Source organism: Amblyomma maculatum, chromosome 7 (assembly GCF_055883805.1).
Source record: "Amblyomma maculatum isolate TAMU_Amacu chromosome 7, ASM5588380v1, whole genome shotgun sequence".
NCBI classification, from domain to species: Eukaryota; Metazoa; Arthropoda; class Arachnida; order Ixodida; family Ixodidae; genus Amblyomma; species Amblyomma maculatum.
The window spans coordinates 112328351-112349289 of NC_139350.1; the positions used below are offsets into that span (position 1 = coordinate 112328351).

At 47.7% G+C, this 20939-nt stretch overlaps 1 protein-coding gene across 1 annotated transcript in view; it reads left to right on the top strand.

Moving 5' to 3' along the window:
* Window positions 1-4009, top strand: part of LOC146184437 (aurora kinase C-like) — a 185972-nt gene extending 181963 nt beyond the window's left edge. The window contains exon 8 of the mRNA XM_084608535.1: window positions 3905-4009. Coding sequence (XP_084464661.1) covers window positions 3905-4009 — 105 coding nt within the window. The remainder of the gene's footprint in view (window positions 1-3904) is intronic.
* The last annotated feature ends 16930 nt before the right edge of the window (window positions 4010-20939 follow it).

Below are 20939 nucleotides of genomic sequence, written 5' to 3' on the forward strand. Positions count from 1 at the left end.
AGAAGAATGCCGTCAGCTCACCCGCTCTCTCACAGCAGAAAATCAGTGGCAACAAAAATACCTCCGTGATACCGGCGAAGCTTCGTCATATCTCCCGAACTCTCTGGTGTGGCTCTGGGTGCCCTCCACAACCCATGGCCTTTCAAAGAAGTTTGTTGCTCGCTACCACGGGCCATATAGGGTCCTCCAGCAAACATCTGCAGTCAACTACGTAGTTGAGCCCGTCACGCCCTCTGCGGACTTGCGTCGCCGTGGTCGTGAAACAGTTCACGTGAACAGATTGAAGCCATTCTATGACCCCGCTGTGCTTTCCGCGCCATGAGTCGCCAGGATGGCTCCTTTTTTTTACCCGGGGGGAAAATGTAATGTGATAGTCAGCACACAGCCATCGACATGCACCAGTGCGTTGTGCGACGAAGACAAAGAAGAAGTACGCTGGGCTCGCCGTTGCAAAGTCCTCTGCTCACAGCTCTCCATCTGAGCGTCAATAAACGCCCTATTACAATATATATATATATATATATATATATATATATTCATACATGCATACCTATATATACACTGCTCCCAATGACGCGGGAGCGAATCTCGGCCTCGGCCGCCGCTTTTCGATGGAGGCGACAAGCAAGGCGCCCGTGCTTTGTGTGATGTCAGTGCACGTTAAAGAACCCCAGGGGTTCGAAATTTCTGGAGTCCTCCACTAGGGCGTATCCCTTCATAGCCTTAGTCGCTTTGGGATGTTAAACCCCAGAAATGAATCATATATGTTGTTATGGCGCGCGCCGAGGAGCGCTGCGCCAGAAAAAGAAGAGGCGCGGGACGAGCACGAGACGAGCGCCAGCGCGAGGGTTAGAGAAGAAAAGGAGAGCGCCGGGGCAAGTGGTGTTTGCCTGGTGTCCTCCGTTCTTCTGTGTCTATCTCTAGGCGGGCACAGCGCCCCACAACATTTTGGTGCAGCGGTGGGATATATATATATATATATATATATATATATATGAATCCCACCGCTGTCACCAATATATATATATATATATGTGTGTATATATTGTTAGGTGGCGGCAAGCGATGAAAACAGACAGAGGACAGAGAGAAGATGCTCGATGGCCGTGCGGTGACGTTTAATTATTCTGTGTGCCGGCGTAGCGCGCGTGCTCCTGCCCGCGCCACTACCCTCTTCCTGCTCCTTCGTCCGTAACTTGACCCGATCGTAAACGAGGAAGTTTACCAATGATGATTCCATGGCATGGCAATGGGTGTGTCTGGATGCTTGAAGAAGAGGAAGAAGTAAGAATAGAACGGCTTGCTGGTACGATGTCTGATGCGTGGGTGATCCGCCTCCCCTGGAGCTGTCAACCATCCGTCACTAGAGTCCGTGGCACCGATGGCTCGAGGTCATGTCGGGCAGCTTGGGCGGGGGTTGCGTGTTCATGTCCATCGGTTCCTTCGGGCCATTCGGGTCTTTCGGGTCCTTCGTCTTGGTTCTGATTGGACTGTCCTCCTTTTCTTCAGGTCCGGGCGGGGGCTGGGCGGTGTTAGTTGGTCAGGTGTGGGCAAAGATGCTCGGCAATGTCCCTGGGCCCTCGGTCGATGGCCCTGGCTCACAGATGGCGTCGATGCTTAAAGGCGAGGTTGGGGATGACGTACTTCACACCTCCAACGAAATGTTATGTGGCGGCAAGCGATGAAAACAGGAGAACAGAGGACAGAGAAAAGATGCTCGATGGTCGTGAGATGACGTTTATTGAATCCGTGTGCGGGCCTAACGTACGCGCTCCTGCCCACGCCACTGCCCTCTGGTTCCTCCTTCGTCCGCAACAGTATATATATATATATATATATATATATATATATATATATATATATATATATATATATATATATATATATATATATATATATATATATACCTATATATATATATATGTATTACCTATTTTTGAGTGGACAAGGATGTTGTGGATGTTTTTCGGTCGTCGGTAGACATTTTCAGAGCTGTCATCCTCACCACTCAGAAACAAGCATTCCATATTCTCAGGCTCATCGATTCAAAAGAATGTGTTCGCAAGGTCAGGACTTCGCACGAATCGCAAAACGTATGCGGGAAGTCCTGACAAAACAACGGTACCCGCCGGATATTCTTGACGACGCCATAAAAAAGGCATATGAACTCAACCGAGAGAAAATACTGGAGGGACGTCCACGAAAGGAAAACATAGACCGTCGAACAAGCCTGGTCCTCACCTACACGAATAACCCACCCAACGTGAACAAAATCCTAAAGAAACATTTCAACATTCTAGAACAGAGCGAACGTCTCTCCAATATTTTCACGACTTCTCCCCAGGTTGTCTACCGACGACCGAAAAACATCCGCAACATCCTAGTCCTCTCAAAAATAGGTAATAACCCGCGGTTGGGGTGCCGGCCTTGCTGAAAGAGTAGATGGCAGGTGTCCAGGCACATGCAGACATCAAGCTGCGCAACAAACACAGCGTCAAATTTTAAGTGGAGAATAGATGGTAACTTTGATTGCGATGCCTCAAAGTATATTGGCCAGACAGCTACCCCTCTACGAATGCGGTTTAATAATCACCGTGCTCATGTCCACTCTCTGCCCAACCTTCCTTTTTCAAAACCTATCAACCAGAAACAGCACTCATTCGACTCAGTCAAACTAAGAGTTCTTCAGGTGGGATTCAATAATACACTGGAGCGGGAGCAGCGTGAGTCATACTTTATTTATAAGTTTAGGACAATTAATACTAGGATACATGAAAACATTGGGGCAATGTCGTCCTTACGAGCCCTGCAAGTTTAATGCTAAGCACATCTCGGGGTTTTTTTTTCCTCCCCCCTCTTCCCTCTTTTTTCCCGTTTCTTTGATACCCTCCACATCCCACTTCTCGTAAAAACCTTCTTCATGCTTGGCGCTCACATCTTTTAGCGGAAACCTCAAAGTATTTCATAATTCTACTGTCCCACATTTTTTTTCTTCTTCTTCTTTTCTTTCTTTGAGGTTCATATCTCGTCGCGAGTTGCTAGAACTTTACTCGCCGCTGTTAGGTTCTTCTAACCAGCAATGTCCACCTGGTTGTGCTGTTTTTTTTCATCACGCTTGGCGCTCCCATCTTTTAGTGAGAACAAGAAAAATAATTTTCTCACCATCTGCAGCAAACACGTTCCCCCACCTGTTTTTTTTTTCAAGGTGTTTCCGCTACTGCCTGTATTGTGTATTGTATACAGATGACTCCCGGCGGCCGGTGCCTTGAGTGGATGACCCTTTGGGCCTAGCCTGCTCTCCGCACCTGTGTGTGTATGTGTGTATTGCGCGTGTCCAGCTGGTTCACCTGTATGTGCCCGTATTATGTTTGTATCACCTCTTGCCAACGCTATAAGAAGACGAATAAGAATCATGTACCCTCAGTCTTGAGAAAGGCAGGGCTCCTGCCAAAACGTCGGCTCCAAATAAACTTGGAAACAGTATGAAGCAATTTTTCACTTGTATGTAACCTCTAGCAACCAAATACGTCTATTTACTTATGCTATATATATATGTGTGTGTGTTTGTGTGTGTATGTGTGTGTGTGTGTGTTTGTATATATATTTCATATTTGCGTGTTATTTAGTTGCCTGCTGTAGCACAGTATATTTCAACCCCTTCAAGAAATGTGTTCATAAACCTCTTGTTCTTTAGGAACCGCACATTTTCCTAACAGTTTTGTCGGTAGTCTGTTTTCATGGAAAACGTATAACACTTTTTCCTACTTAAAGAGGGACAAGCAGAACGGCGGGAAGGCAGGGTGTTGGGCAAGTAAAATATGCGAGGGTGAGGTGGGTCGCTATAATGCAGAAAATGATGTCATTTCGTAAATATGGCATCAAGTACAAAACATGTTTTTTACAGCTTCTCCAGAAACGACCGCAGAACCGGATAAGCCTGGAGGATGTTCTGGGGCATCCTTGGCTAACGAAAAATGCTGACACTAGTGCGAAGTGTGAATTACCGTGAAAGGCCGTTCTCTGGAAGTTCTGCCTTTGCTGGCCAGTTGTGACCATGCGCATTAAAGGTCTCCCTCCACAGTCTGGGAGCGAGTTAAAGTGTGAAGTTTCAGAGCTTAATTATGTGCTTTTCGTGCATTGATGATATATGTAAACTGTTTGCATGAGCCATATTATATCTAGTCTCAGGGTATGAGAAACGCAGTAGTAGTGGGTTCTGAAACATTCGACCCCATGGTATTCTTTAACGTGCTCTTAGAGGTCACATCCTGCACTGCCAACTTGCCGCCATAGTTTGGTCCGCACTTGAGAGGTTTTGTCTTTACAGGTTTATTTCGAAGGGATAAGAAGCGTGTACGTTACTGAGCTGATTTGCTTGGTTCAGTGTGAAGTGCCTCTTAACTGGAGATTTTCCGTCAGATAATGCGCATAATATGGGGTCTACTTGAGCTCGCTGAGAATCACATTTTGCCATATACGGCGACCTTGGTTAACAGAAGTTCTACACTGCAAGAGCTGCTAATACAGATGGCTTGCTAAGTTTAACATATGCAGTCATTTTCCATGTTGTCGACAAGCTAACTATCGATGCAGACGATGAAGGCCTAAAATTACCCGAGGGCGGTAATATACTTCACCAGTAAAGCTGGGCGATGATCTTGCCGGTAAGGAAGCTACCATAGAAGTGCATCGTCATGCTAAGCTAGGTGAGGGTGCAGACAAAATGTCATCCCTTCGCGTTCATTTACATAAACTAAATCACGGCTGATTACTCTATTCTCATGTGCTGTTCAGTTGCTCCAATTGCGCAGAATCCAGAAAACCGTGTTCAGTGAGTCAGCACAAAACAAGGAGCATAGGGAACGTTTGATGGCATGCAACTACTTTGCCTGTCAGCTGAGGGTTCGAGTAAACAATTGTACGTTCTTTAGTTGATTTGAAAAATAAGCGTGCAGAGTGGGTCAGAGAAATAACTCAAGTTACTGACATTTTAGTGGAAATTAAAAAGAAGAAATGGGCATGGGCAGGACATGTATTACAAAGAGAGGATAACCGATAGTCGCTTAGGGTAACAAACTGGATTCCAAAGGAAGGAAAGCGTAGCAGGGTGCGGCAGAAAGTTAGGTGGGCGGATGAGGTTAAGAAGTTCGCGGGGGTGATGGGGGTGCAGCTAGCGCAGAACAAGGTTAATTGGAGAATTATGGGAGAGGCCTTCGCCCTGCAGTGGGTATAGTCAGGTTGATGATGATGATGATAATGATAGAAATTATTTGCGAATGAAACAACCAAAAAAGAACTAGTATTATCTGCGCTGCGCAACGAATATGGTACGAAGTACAATAGGTGTCTGGTTAGGAAATGGCATTTAGAAACGTAGTACTGTTGCGACACCTTGTTTTGTTACAGCTACATCTGGCATCTCAGCTAGTGGCTGCTGTAGCTCCTGTGTATTTCTGCGCGAGCACTTTGTACCGATGGCGGATTGAAGATATGCTTTAACGTGGTCAGCTCGGAGTTCGGACTCTGTTACGTAACAGTCGCCAAACTTAATGGCTGCAACCTATGACCCCTTTCCTAACGATTTCACCCTAAAGAGCCGAGCACCAGGGCGGGGGAAAGCTTGTATCCATTGAAAAGCCGGTCGGTACCCGGCGGCACCAGGGATCGAACCTGGCACCTCCCGAACACGAGGCGGTTGCTCTACCACAATGATGTCATGGCGGATGCTACTGGTATACCAGTAGCATCGTTATTCTTGCTTTTTGATAAAGCCCCACACTTCTTTAGGTTTGGTCTTTTTTTTTGTCTGCCAGTGAGGATAGATACAAGGTGCGCTTCGCTGTTTTTAATTCGCACCTAAGGATTGCGCTCAGGGTTTTCTCTCGTGTGCAGTCGGTTGTGTTTCCTGTTCTACAAAACCTTGTTAAGCTTAAGCTTTTTTCTAATAGAGGCGCCTAGTTTTTTATTCATCCGTGGTTTATCCATACGTCTTTTGGACGTCATCGACCTTCACAGAACGAACTGGAGGACCAGAGACACCAGTATGTCCTGAATGTTTGCTACCGCTCGTTTACACCACAGAGGGTGGAATGACTTGAATATCTAAGAAATAATACATCTAGCTCATTATTAAAACAATAATTGCTTTTTTTATACACGTAAACTGCATTATGATACTACCTCGGACCTTCGAGTATGATTACTTCTGTACTTCATTATCGTTTATTCCGGCTATAGCAACTATATTTTCCGCTATGTCATCTCGATTAGAGAAAATCTAATCTGAAGTATTACCCCATTCAGACTCAAGCACGTAGGAAAGCCCACAAATTGGCACAACCCGCAAACACTTATAATTTAACAGAGCGCAGAATAAACAGCGGACTGACTCTTTTGGCGGGATTGTAGTGGTCTCATGTAATTACCAGGAAGTTAGTCACATTCACGCAAGATGGGTTCAGAATCCAGAGTAGACAGAGACAAGCTAAGAAAAGGATCCTTGCTAGTATGACTGGTTGGCATTTAGAAAGAACCCACGGTATTGCTATTTCCGCCTGAAACAAATATTTGGCGGAAAGTAATCCTGAACACGCATTGACACTGTCCAAATGCACACTGTATTCGGTTGTGCACCAGTACAAAGTCGTCTCCCGTGCGCATTGCGGTACTTGTGATTAGCTACGTATACTGATGGAAACGCATCAAAGCTTGAGTACCAGTGTCGAGTGACAACTGAGTGCCAATGATAACATTGGCGGGCGATATTTGTGTTAGGCCAGAAAATTCTTGTCTTTTTTATACATCTGCAATTGACCACAATGGCAGACAGTCTGTAATCAGTGATAGCGCTACCCCTTGCGTTATTCAGGATTGGTTGCTATTGCGCATTCTCTGGAAGAGGACCTGTAGGGTAGTTATGCGCGCAGGTTTTTATCTGCATTATTAATTTGTGGACCTTGAGAGCATATTTCAGATTGCGCTTTTTTCATGGGCAATCGGCATAGGCAAGGTTTCTTCTACTTTGGTGCTTATTGTTAGAGTAATCTTCACTTTTAGTGAAACCTGTGCCATTCAATTTCGACGTGGCGGACAGCAGAGGCTCTTTAACTCTAAAAACGCTAAATTTTACCATTATCGGCCTCTGCTTGTTACTCGGTTTTTTAACAATTGAATTAGCTTTTTTTGTTGAAGCTGGAAAAATCGTTAGAACCAGGATTTGTTCGCGGATATTAGCAAGTTTCGCTTCCGATTCATTCAAGTTTTCTTTGCAGTGAAAGTAATTGCAAATAACAATAAATTGTTTCTTTTTTTCAGTTTGCCTTGAGTAACAGCAGGTTACGCAAAGCCGCCACCCACTGGTAGCTCTGTGATTTCAATTCTTTCACTTTGCTTGATGTCAACGTAGTAAGGGTTTCTCCCAGATTATCAGTTTTATAGGCCAAATTCTTAATGCTATCTTCGAGCCGGGTTAAGTGGAATACTATCTTCCACTTAACCCGGTATTACCCGGGTTAAGTGGAGAAATATGGGAGAGGCCTTCGCCCTGCAGTGGGTATAATCAGGCTGATGATGATGATGATCTTCGAGCATATCACACTGAGTTATCATCAAAAGGACCTCCTTAAGAATAGCTTCATGCTGTTCTATTATTTTTGACAAGCAATGAATTCCATCCACAACCTTCTGATCCAACATGGAAGCCAGGGATGTTTCCTTATATCACTGGATAACTGCAGTCGCGTCCTCAAAACATTGAAAACATCAGTCTATCGACATGTCAAAGAACGATGCAGTCAAGTGCAACCCTGCAGACAATTTTACTGGGCTCCGGTAGTGGCTTCTTAAGGTCATCAATTGTCCTATAGGAATAAAACACACCAACCTGTACAAGCAGAAGATGCAAGAGTGCTGACTGCATGCAGGCACCGTAACCCAGGGGCCGGATTCTAGACACACATGGCGGCTGTTCAGCGCCATATTGTTTTTCTGATTTGTTTTGGGAATATTCACGTGTTTAAATTTGTGTAGCGAAAATCTGAGCAGAGCAAATGGCGTTTTGCGGTGAAGCGAAAATGACGTGTCCTTGCAAAATATTTTTTAACAAAGCTATCATGCTGCTTGGAGGGTAAATATGAGTAATTGTGGTAGGGAGGCATTTACTGGTGCCTGTATGACGAATGAGGTGAACTGTACTGCTCGCTGCGAACAGGCGCTTCCTAATGTTTGATTGGCTGAGGTTGCGTAGCAGGAAATATGTCATGCGTGCATTGTATATGGTGATGCCAAAATCAAGTTTCATAACGTAAAAGATGTGCTGCCATTTCCCTAAATACCAGAAGTTTGGCTCCACGTTTGTAAGCACATTGAGTCGAACGCATAAAAACATGGCGAGTTTCACATGGAGTCGCTGAAGTCTCGGCAAACTACGCTCTAAAGCGCTATTCGAGCCCGGCACTTTGGTTCCCTGTTTAACGATACCGTATGCGGCTTGGAAGTCGGGACGTCTCTACCGAAGACTCTTAATGCGCAAAATACAGTTCAAGTACAGAAGCGGGGAATCGATCCTCTCCATCTCGTGGAGAGCACTTCCCTTCTACTTCTCACCCCCTTGTCCTTGTCTCCACACCGCCAGCCCCATCCGTCTACAACCAGCACATCATCCTAATATGCCTAAAGGCCGAATTACATAGCAGTGTTTCTTTGGCGCCGTGTCAGCGCCACGGCTACCAGCGTCGCCGGAGGCGAAATTCATGCGCGTGGGGCAAGGCGAGGCGGAAAGACGCCGGTATCTAGCGATACCAATTCTTAGCGCCGGGGTCGTAAACATAGAGGAAGGGTGTTTGGTAAAGAGCGGAAACTCCCATACGGACCAGCGGCCCAAGTGACTGTAGCGCACCAAGCGGCTGGTGCTTGACGCATATCCGCTTTCGGTTAAAGGCGATAGTTTGAATGCTAGCAAGCGCTGCCATACTGCCGCGCCCTGTTGGCGCAATATTTCTGTTCTGTACGGCGTCGTATTGTTTCTCTTTTTTTTCATGAATGAAATATAAAATCAGGTCACAATTACTGCTGACTGGCCATGAACACAGCAGCGTCAAAGCCTTTGCCAAGCAACAGTATTGAAGGAAATATTCCAGGATCTCTGTGAACACATGTATTTTGGTTCATACAAAAACGAAACCGACACAATTCTGTCACAATATGTTACACAAAAGCAACCAGCAAGACGGACACATAAAAACAACAAGGAAGGCATTCAAAACGTAGGATACATCAACCGACGTGTACACACACACACACACACACACACACACACACACACACACACACACACACACACACACACATATAGATATATATATATATATATACAGGGTGTCCAAGCTAACTTTAGCCAAGGTTAAAAAAAATGAAACGAGATAGGCCAGAGAAACCACCTGTGTACAGCTGCCAGCCATCTTGCGCACCATAGGCAATTTTTTGTTCTGAAATAACTAATAAGTAATTAAGATAATTTTTCTAATTTACTAAATGTTGCTTTTGAACAACGTATGTGATTTGCAGGGTTGAAGAGCATCTTCTAAAATCCCCATTCTATCTATTTTTGATAAAGAAAGCCTTATGTGTATCGTTTTTTGAAGCCCTAAAGGAAGCCCGCGTGGGTGGTGAAAACTATTATTGTCCAGAAGAGGTGACACCGGAGTTCCGGTACCGCTCACAGGCGTCCAGAGAACCCGATGTCACCCTAAGGGACAGGGGCTAGTAGGCGAAGTGGCTCGCCGCTTCGTTTGCCAGACGGACAATGTTGGCCTGCGTCGACAGGTCTTCGCTATGAAGCGTGGTCTCCCATGCTTCTGCGTCCTTGAATAAACTGTAGCCGGGAAGTGGCTGCACTCCCAGAGGATATGTTTTAGTTCCTATATCGTTACAGAATTTGCAGAATTGGTCCTCCTGATTTCCAGTTTGCGTGAGGTATCTCCATCTGGGAGACATGTGGTTCTTGGCTTGCAGGCGGCGCCAGATGACTGCCTCTGTGGACGTGAGGGACCTATCCGGGGGTGGATATTTCCACCGTCCTAACTTATAGTGCTCTATGACTCCAGGTTGAGGCCGGCGTCCCCCCGGATATTGAGCGCTCGGGCAAGGGCGTTGGCCGCTTCGTTTCCTGGTATGTTGGTGTGAGCGGGGACCCAGGTTAGGGTGCTCCCTCTGTCTATGTTGCTTTTAGATAATATGTTCAACGCCTAGTATGATATTTTACCTTTGCAGAAATTCCTTATTGCCGATTTGCTGTCACTGATGATCTCCTTCGCGTCCGTACTAACGCACGCTATGGCGATCGCAGCTTCCTCCGCTGCCTTGGCGTCTGCTCCGCTTGTATATATCTTGCCATGCTCTAATCCGGACCCGTCGACTACCACCGAGACAGAGTTCCCGTCATCGTCAAAAGCGGCGTCTGTGTAGGCAACCGTCTCGGGGGTAGTCTGCTTAGTTTTGTTACCAAGTGTTTGGCTTTGTGCCGGCGTCTTTCCTGATTGTGTTGTGGGTGCATGTTCTTGGGTATCGGTGAGATAGTGAGGGCTTTTCTAATTTTGGACTCAATATGGAACGTCTGGTATTTAGTGCCTCTGTTCGCTTGTAGTCCTACCCTGCTTAGAATCTACTGTCCTGTCTCAGACTTAGGCATTCGAGTTGCGCCGTTCTCGTTGCTTCCGCTAACTCCTCCGATGTGTTTGCACCCCCATTCCCTCTAGTGCCTCAGTTGAGGTCTAGATTGGGAGTCCCAGAGCTCGTTTTGTAATACAAAAAATATCACGTGACTGGCGCATTCATGCGCCAACATTGTGGTGCTCCCAATCGCAACCTCAGTGAACGAAATTAGCTGCGACAGCGACTCGACAGCCCAGTCTCAGCGGCAGGCTGATATGTATATGTTGACGTTGGTTGCAGCCGACGCGTCGAGCCAGTTGCGACTTGCATCGTCACGAGCGCCGAATGTGTGAAGTGGACGAAGACCCACCATAGACATATCGGCCTGCCGTTCAACAGGGTCGTGGAGCCAATCCCACAAATGATTTCTTTCACTGAAAGCCAAGTTGAGAGCAGCACAATCGTGGCGCACGAATGCGCCACTCACATGATAGTTTTCGTATTTCGCGGGCTTTCTTTCAGGCTTGGAAAAACGATGCACGTGAGGCTTTCTTTATCGGAATAAGGTGGAATGGCGGTTTTAGAAGATGCTCTCCAACTCTGCAAATCAGATTTGTTGTCTGAGGGCAATAGCTAGCAAATTATAAAAATTATCTGAATTACTCATTAATTAATTTCAAAACACAAATTGACTGTGGTGCACCACATGGCTGGCAGCTGTACTTAAGCGGTTTTTCTGGCCTATCTGAAACTTTTCATTTTTTAACCCTTGGCTAAATTTAGCTTGGACACCCTGTATATATATATATATATATATATATATATATATATATATATATATATATATACGAAGGCAAGAAGCCAACAGTCGGCGAGGCCAAGGAAAGCGTTGGGGATGGTACTTTATGTCTTTTTTTAATGTTTACTGGGATAATCACAGAGATTAGTAATGTAATCCGTTTAGGGGAAAATAATTAAACAATAAGTAAAGAAAAACACAACGTGCCGATGGTGGGAACCGAACCCACGACCTCCGAATAACGCGTCCGGTGCTCTTCCAACTGGGCTACATCGGCCGCTGTCCCCCCTGCTTCTTGGGTATTTATGTTGTCTGTACACAAACCTTGAGAGTTTTCACCAGGGCCACCCTTAGCCAAGGCGGCGGACGTGGAACGTCCTTTGTTACCGCCAGCGTCACGTAGAACGTGATCAAGAGCGAGGGCGAAAGCTGTGCTAGAACCCTCTTACGCTACCTATGGCTTCAAGACTGCCAGAAACGAGACCTCCGTAAGCTCCAAGCAGATCAATTAAGGGGAAATGAGGGTGCTCGTTATAATACATGAAGGAAAGAAGCCAACAGTCGGCGAGGCCAAGCAAAGCGTTGGGGATGGTACTTTATGTCTTTTTCTTCTATTTTGTGTTTAATTATCTTTCCCCTAAACAGATTACATTACTAATCTCTGTGATTATCCAAGTAAACATTAAAAAAAGACATAAAGTACCATCCCCAACGCTTTCCTTGGCCTCGCCGACTGTTGGCTTCTTTCCTTCATGTATTATAACGAGCACCCTCATTTCCCCTTAATTGATCTGCTTGGAGCTTACCGGGGTCTCGGTTCTGGCAGTCTTGAAGCCATAGGTAGCGTAGAGGGTTCTAGCACAGCTTTCGCCCTCGCTCTTGATCACGTTCTACGTGACGCTGGCGGTGACAAAGGACGTTCCACGTCCGCCGCCTTGGCTAAGGGTGGCGCTGGTGAACACTCTCAAGGTTCGTGTACAGACAACATTAATACCCAAAAAAGTAGCAGGGGGACAGCGTCCGATGTAGCTCAGTTGGTAGAGCACCGGACGCGTTATTCGGAGGTCATGGGTGCGGTTCCCACCATCGGCACGTTGTTTTTTCTTCTACTTTGTGTTTAATTATCTTTCCCCTAAACAGATTACACTACTCATCTCTGTGATCATCCACCAAGTAAACATTAAAAAAAGACATAATGTACCATCTCCAATGCTTTCCTTGGCCTCGCCGACTGTTGGCTTCTTTCCTTCATGTATTATAATGAGCACCCTCATTTCCCCTATATATATATATATATTGTAATAGGGCGTTTATTGACGCTCAGATGGAGAGCTGTGAGGACAGGACCTTGCAACGGCGAGCCCAGCGTATTTCTCCTTTGTCTTCGTCGCACAACGCACAGGTGCATGTCGATGGCTGAAGTGCTGACTATCACAGTACATTTTCCCCCCGGGTAAAAAAAAGGAGCCATCCTGGCGACTTATGGCGCGGAAAGCACAGCGGGGTGATAGAATCGCTTCAATCGGTTCACGTGAACTGTTTCACGACCACGGCGACGCAAGTCCGCAGAGGGCGTGACGGGCTCAACTACGTAGTTGACAGCAGATGTTTGCTGCAGGACCCTATATGGCCCGTGGTAGCGAGCAAGAAACTTCTTTGAAAGGCCAGGGGTTGTGGAGGGCACCCAGAGCCACACCAGTGTGTTCGGGAGATATGACGAAGCTTCGCCGGTATCACAGAGGTATTTTTGTTGCCACTGATTTTCTGTTGTGAGAGAGCGGGCGAGCTGACGGCATTCTTCTGCGTACGTGACGGCATCGGATAGCGGGGAAGATTCGGAAACGTCAGGGCGGTAGGGAAAAAGTGTGTCCATAGTACAGGGTGGCTCGCGCCCGTAAAAGAGAAAGAATGGAGAGAATCCAGTAGTGGCCTGTGTCGCGGTGTTACATGCGTAAGTAACAAACGGTAGAACTTGGTCCCAATTGGAATGGTCGGTGTTCACGTACATAGCCAGCATGTCACCGAGAGTGCGGTTAAAACGTTCTGTCAGTCCATTCGTCTGAGGGTGGTACGAGGTAGCGTTGCGGTGTATGATGCGGCATTCTTTCAGGAGAGCCTCAACAGCGTCTGATAAGAAAACGCGTCCGCGGTCACTGAGCAGTTCGCGAGGGGCACCATGGCGAAGAACCAGGTTTTTCAGAATAAAGGCAGCCACGTCGCGTGCGGAAGCAGAGGGCAATGATGATGTCTCGGTGTAGCGGGTTAGATGATCCACTGCCACGATAATCCAGCGGTTGCCAGCTGAAGTTGTAGGAAGGGGACCGTATAGATCTTTGCCGACACGATCAAACGGACGGGCAGGACAGGGCAACGGCTGCAACAAAGCAGGGGACTTGAGAGGAGTTTTTCGGCGTTGGCAAGACTGGCAAGAGCGGACAAAATGGCGGACAAAGCGGTACATTCCACGCCAGAAGAAGCGTAGACGCAAGCGCGTGTAGGTTTTCAACACTCCGCCGTGGGCGCACTGGGGATCAGTATGGAAAGCAGCACAAATTTCGGCGCGGAGATGACGGGGGATGACTAAAAGCCACTTCCTTCCGTCGTGAAGATAATTGCGGCGATAGAGCAGCCCGTCACGAATTGAAAAATGGTGAGCTTGGCGGGCAAGCGCCCGAGACAAACGACCTGGAGAGTGACTTGAAAGAAAGTCCAGAAGTGTAGATATCCAAGGGTCGCGCCGCTGTTCCGTGGCCATGTCGATAGTGGCAAGCGAAGACAAATCGTAGGCGCAGACCTCATCAGACAACGAAGAGGGAGGCAGCGGTGAGCGCGAAAGAGCGTCCGCGTCAGTATGCTTGAGGCCTGAGCGATATATGACACGAATGTCATACTCTTGGAGGCGAATAGCCCAGCGAGCAAGGCGGCCGGACGGGTCCTTGAGGGACGCCAGCCAGCACAGAGCGTGATGATCAGTGACCACATAAAATGGTCGGCCATAGACATACGGGTGGAATTTGCCGATGGCCCAAATAATGGCCAAGCATTCTCTTTCCGTAACAGAATAATTGGACTCTGCCTTGGTCAAGGTGCGGCTTGCGTACGCCACCACATAGTCTCGGATACCAGGTTTGCGTTGGGTGAGAACGGCGCCTATCCCAATACCGCTAGCGTCAGTGTGAATCTCAGTTGGCGCATTCGGGTCGAAGTGGCGGAGGATGGGAGGCGAAACTAAAAGACGGCGTAAAGTGTTGAAGGCGTCATCACAAGCAGGTGTCCATGCGCAGAGGTCGGAGCTGCCGGAGAGGAGCTGGATGAGAGGAGCAATAATAGAGGCGAAATTTAAGATGAAGCGGCGAAAGAAGGAGCACAGGCCGATGAAACTTCGTAGCTGCTTCAGTGATTTTGGGCGTGGGAATTCGGCAACTGCACGAAGTTTGGTGGGATCGGGAAGAATGCCATCCTTAGAAACGACATGACCTAGAATTGTTAGTCGGCGAGCAGCAAAGCGGCACGTCTTCAGATTCAGTTGGAGGCCGGCGGTAGCGAGACAAGTGAGAACGTCCTTCAGTCGGAGCAGGTGGGATTGAAAATCGGTAGAAAAGACTACGATATCATCGAGATAGCAAAGACAGGTTCGCCACTTGAATCCACGAAGCACAGTGTCCATGAGGCGTTCAAATGTGGCCGGGGCGTTGCAAAGCCCAAAGGGCATGACGTTGAATTCATATAATCCATCTGGTGTGATGAAGGCAGTTTTAGAGCGGTCAGCGTCAGCCATTGGCACCTGCCAGTAGCCAGATCGTAAATCCAACGAGGAGAAAAACTCGGCGCCCTGCAAGCAGTCTAGTGCGTCATCGATGCGTGGCAGAGGATAGACGTCCTTGCGCGTGATCTTGTTGAGCCGGCGGTAGTCGACACAAAACCGGAAGGAGCCATCTTTCTTAGGTACCAACACAACTGGAGACGCCCAGGGACTGTGGGATGGCCGAATGACACCACGACGGAGCATGTCGTCCACATGATCAGCAATTACTTGGCGCTCCGAAGCCGACACGCGATAGGGGCGCTGGCGCAAAGGTGCAGTTTTACCGGTGTCGATGGTGTGCTCTACGACAGACGTGCGGCCCAAGTCAGTTTGAGGAAAGTCGAATGAAGAAGCGAAGTTCTGCAAGAGGGCGACAAGTTGATCACGTTGCGCAAGTGGAAGATCAGCATCAATAGCATGTTGGAAAACGTCGGAGGGCGTCGAAGCGGTTGCAACATCGCAAGAGCACAGACTAACGTCGAAGGAGGGGGTTGAGTCAGCAAGAGTGGTGATATGACTGGGATCAAGCTCTTCAGGACGTCCAATGCATTCGCCACGGAGCAGGACTGCTGGGCAAGAAAATGGGTTCGAGGCGTAAAGTGCACTCTTGCCGTCTTGAATTTCGAGAACTGCGAACGGAAAAGGAGGCAGGGATGACGGGAGGTGGCTTCGGAAGGTGTAAAAATCGCAGTCAAAGGAGTTACCTACTCACAAGACAGTGGTACGAGGGCAGCAGAGAACGGAGGAATGTCGGTGTCATGGGCGACGAGAAGTTTTGCAGTGCGGGGAGGGGTATCACAAAAGGGGGCATCACAGAGGGGGGCGAAGGCAATTTGCCCACGAGCACAGTCAATAACGGCTTGATGAGTCGATAGAAAATCGTATCCGAGGATGATATCATGCGAGCAGTTCGGCAGAACAATAAACTCGATGGGGTACAAGACGTCTTGAATGAACACACGGGCTGTGCAAGATGCGGAGGGGTGAATGTGCTGTGATGAGGCGGTGCGGAGCGAAAAGTCGGAAATCGGAGTGGTCACTTTGCGAATTCGACGGCAGAGCGCTTCACTGATGACGGAGACGGCTGCACCGGTATCGACGAGAGCGAGAACTGTGGCGCCTTCTACAGAAACTTTGATAACATTAGCGGGACGACATGGAGGACTTGAGGAATTCGAAACAAGCGCAGTTCTTGCCCCCGGAACTGCGACTGTTAGTTTCCCTCAACGGTGCTGGTAGAACGTCGCAGCATTGGAGAAAGCGATCGACGCCGAGGAGAATGTGATCGACGAGTGGTATGGGTTTGGCGATCTTGTGGGACAAATTGAGAACCGGGCGGAATCATTTGCGAGCGTGAGTCGGTATCGTACTGGTAAAGTCGAATGTCAGGCTGTGAAGGTTGGAGGCGCTGGCGACAAAGGCGCGCAACATGGCCCGGCCGACCGCAGGCATAGCAAATCGGAAGGTTGTCCGTAGTACGCCAAGGTTTCATAGGATGTGGGCGGAACCTTGAGGGTGGGGCTTGAAACGAAGGCTCAGCATGCGGCGGTGAACGGTGGGCAGGGACCTGCACATAGGAGCCAGACGTGGGCGAAGGTGGTGGCCTAGCCGTTACTTGGGCATACGTGAGAGGTGCCGTCACAGGCGGCACCACGGGGTTGGACGGCAAGACATCAGCGACGTGTTCTTGCACGACACGGCGTATAGCAGGGGCCAAAGATGGAGCCAGTTCAGGAACGAGGCGGCCCGAGTCTTGAAAATGGGGAAGGAGTGAGATCTGACGTGCGACCTCTTCACGAATAAAATCTTCGATCTTTTGATTCAGCGGGCTCCCTTCAGAAGTTGGCGAACCACCCAGGGATAATGCGGATACGCCTTCGTCGCACACACTGGAGCGGCGCCTAGAAGCGCGCCGCTTGCGGAGCTCGTCGTGGCTCTGGCAAAGCTTCACGAGTTCACTAACGCTAGTGGGATCTTTCGCTACCAGCATCTGGAAGGCGTCCTCAGAAATGCCCTCGATGATATAGCGGATTTTGTTTGCTTCCGGCAGGGCCGGGTCGACTCGTTTGCAGAGATCAACGACGTCTTCTATGTAGCTGGTAAAGGTCTCATCAGCGCGCTGAACGCGATCGTGTAAACGTTGTTCGGCACGAAGCTTACGCACTGCCGGGCGGCCGAACACTTCCGCGAAATTCTTTTTAAATGTCGACCAAGATGACAGGTCAGCCTCATGGTTGCGAAACCAGAGGTTCGCCACGTCCGTCAGATAGAATATGACGTTACTGAGCTTGTATGAGTCATCCCACTTGTTGTGGCTGCTTACTCTTTCATACGATGACAGCCAGTCGTCGACATCTTGATCGGCAGTGCCGCTGAACAGGCAAGGGTCACGCTGGCGCACGACGCCAGCACACATGATCGTGGGTGGAACGGCCGGCAGCGTCGAAGTGGACTCGTCTTGCATGGCGGTCGTAGAGGGTAGTGTACGGCTTCGCAGTTCCAGTTTGGGTGGGATCGTTTGCGGCACCTCCGCCAATTGTAATAGGGCGTTTATTGACGCTCAGATGGAGAGCTGTGAGGACAGGACCTTGCAACGGCGAGCCCAGCGTACTTCTCCTTTGTCTTCGTCGCACAACGCACAGGTGCATGTCGATGGCTGAAGTGCTGACTATCACAGTACAATATATATATATATATATATATATATATATATATATATATATATATATATATATATATATATATATATATATATATATATATATATATATATATATATTGCGCAAGGCAAGAAACAAAAAATTTTGAGGCACTTTAGTGACTAAAGTAGCGAAAGGCGAAAACCTGAGGTCTCTTCTTGTCTAGCGTTCCTGCCATCTGCAATCCCACATTTGAACGCGCGCCAAAGAACGCCACGCGACAGCTGCCGCAAACTTCGGTGGCAGGCTAGCCCCCGCCGCAAGCGGCTATGACCTACCACTCCCAGCCCCGTAGGGCCAGAAAGAACCACTTTTCACAGAGCGCGCGTTCAAGTGTGGCATTGCAGATGGCTGGGACGCATCCCGTCTCGGCCAATCAGAGTTCCTCAAAAGCGGTAGACGGTTTGTCCACGACAGCATGGGCCATTAAAGGCTGACGCCTTAATTCACAGGTAGACAAATGTAGCATATTATGCCCATATACCAAGTATGCAAAATGATATATAAGGAAATTGAAATGGATTATGTGTACAATAAGGCCGTGGCCTTTTCAGATTATCGACTGCTGAGTGACCTATAGCCAGTCGCTGCGGTGTGTGAAGAGATGGTAGCGAGATTTAGAATAAAGGGACCATATCGCTAATGAGAATATGGTAATTGCTGGAGCTTTAGATAACAGTAGGTATGTTTCAAACGCCGGTTTCCCGCGCCAGGCAAAGCAAGGAACGGTTGCGCGTAATTTGCATCAACAGCTGACATTACTCCCGGATAACACATTTTAACAAGTTAGCGCGAATCAGCCATAATTGCAATTGGTTCAAATTTAATTTTGAGAGTAGCTTCACGCGCGCTACATCGAGCATCGAGCCACCAGTCTTGTGGCCATCAAAGCGGCAAAGCGTTTAAGTTCCGGTTTGCACAGCCCCTGGGTGCTCTTGATTTTTGGACCGACATGCCGATGGATGCACCGAAAATCAGCGATATCCAAATCATAGCGTGACATATGGTCACTACAAGCCATAGAACACTGGCACCGGCGAAGATAATGAGTAGCGAGGCTGACTTGCTCAGTTCACCGTGGGACGAAATTAAGCTCACTTAATAGTTATATAATTTAGCGGATCTTATATATACGATGTGGTGATTACGGGGCCCATGAACGTGACCTTGCACCGTGAGGAAATAGGTGTCTTCAGTGACTCCTTGTTTTCCTGGGAGACACGCTTAATCCTCAAATGTGCAGTAAGGATGCAAAATATTTACGCTGAGACAGCGATATCTGAACGTCACTTTCTGGGTGACGCCTCCGCTGCTCGCTGCTCCACCCCACGCGTGACTTCAAAGGTGACTTGCCATCCGCGCCTGATGGTGTCGAGCGCCATGCGCTCTGCGCGGGAGTTTCAAAACGCGCGTTCCTGATCCGCAATTTGTTGAGATACAACGATGGGGCTTATCGCGTTTTCGAAATTATAACAACTGATACGGCAAACAATAATATCTGGATAGGAATATCTCTTCGCAACTAGATTCCTAACCGCATTAGCAAAAAGACAATTACAACAAATTGCTTTCGCTAGGTAGCATTATATCCCTCTTTTTAGATATCCACCAATATTGGTGCAACAGTGCCGCAGAAGCCGTCATTATATCTCAAAACAGCATATATATAATATTAGGGACCAGCGTCTTTGGACCACCTAGTATGACCCGTTTGTACTACAGGTTTCATGAGAATAAGGATTCTGAAGAGCAAATATTTCACCGGACATCACATTCCGTACCGTTTTCATTTTGCACAAAAGCGCAATTCACAAACTCGCGGCGATCCACAAATTCGAAGCAAACAACTAGCATTTATTTAAAGTTAAACCTCCGACTGTCCAATGTAGTAGTGTCCTCCCATTCTTTTCAATATTCGTCATATATTTCACCTGCAATACGCGCCACTTGGTTAAAATACTGCATACATCGAGTGCTTTTAAATATATTGACCCAAATTTTAAAAATATTTGCTACATTTGAACGTGGCTGCACTTTGTAGAACGGGCAAAGCACTGCAGTTTGTTAGATGACGTTGTCGCTGCCTTCTTAGTCGCTGCTGTTCATTCGTCGTGGGCCAGCGTATTCTGTCTCCGACAAGTGCCTCAAAGGAACAGGCTCGCTCTCCATTTCAAAGCAGACTGAATTCACCCTCCTTATTACGCGAGTTGTATGGTCAAACCCCGTCACCCGCTTGACCCTTCCGATATTACAAACATGTAAGCAAGCACGGACTGGTGACTGGGACAAGTAGTGTCCATCATATAAATTGCCAACCAGTCGGAGTCCGTGCATGTAACCTTGTAACTCCCACATAACATACGAACGCTCGGGAGGTGGACCGTGATGTATTCTGCCCAAGTTGCCAGAACCGATATGGATATAAATTCGCGTTTTAGTTAGGCCTTATGAACGTCCCTACGACAAGTAGAGGCATAGTGTCTAACTGGGGTTCCAAGGGAAGGCTGGATTCGGAACTTCCCCTTCCATATGAATGGAGAAGCTAAAGTTAGCAGCGTTTCCCGATTTACACATAACAGGTGGTGTCTGACATCACAAGAACCACGTACCAAACACAAACACGGAGCAGTCATGAAACTTGCGAACTGCCTCTTGTTGACAGAGTCCTCCAAAGTCAAAGGTCGGGATCAGTGAAGTAGTGAAGTCGCACTGACAACGTCGCAGATAGTGGCCGGGTGAAACTTATTACACGTGTGGCGCTTTTCGAAGTACATTTTTATATTGCGATAAATTTACAATCACCTCTTAAACCACAATATTTAAAATAATTATTACTCACTTTGTAGACAAGCGTGCTTTGTTTCGTTGTGGAAAAAAATTTAAACTCATCAAAAATTTCCAAGAAAGAACTCTTTCTCTCGTAATCTAGGAAAGCCGGGGAAAAACGAAAAAAAGAACACGTGCCTGCAGTCGTGCGCAATCCCAC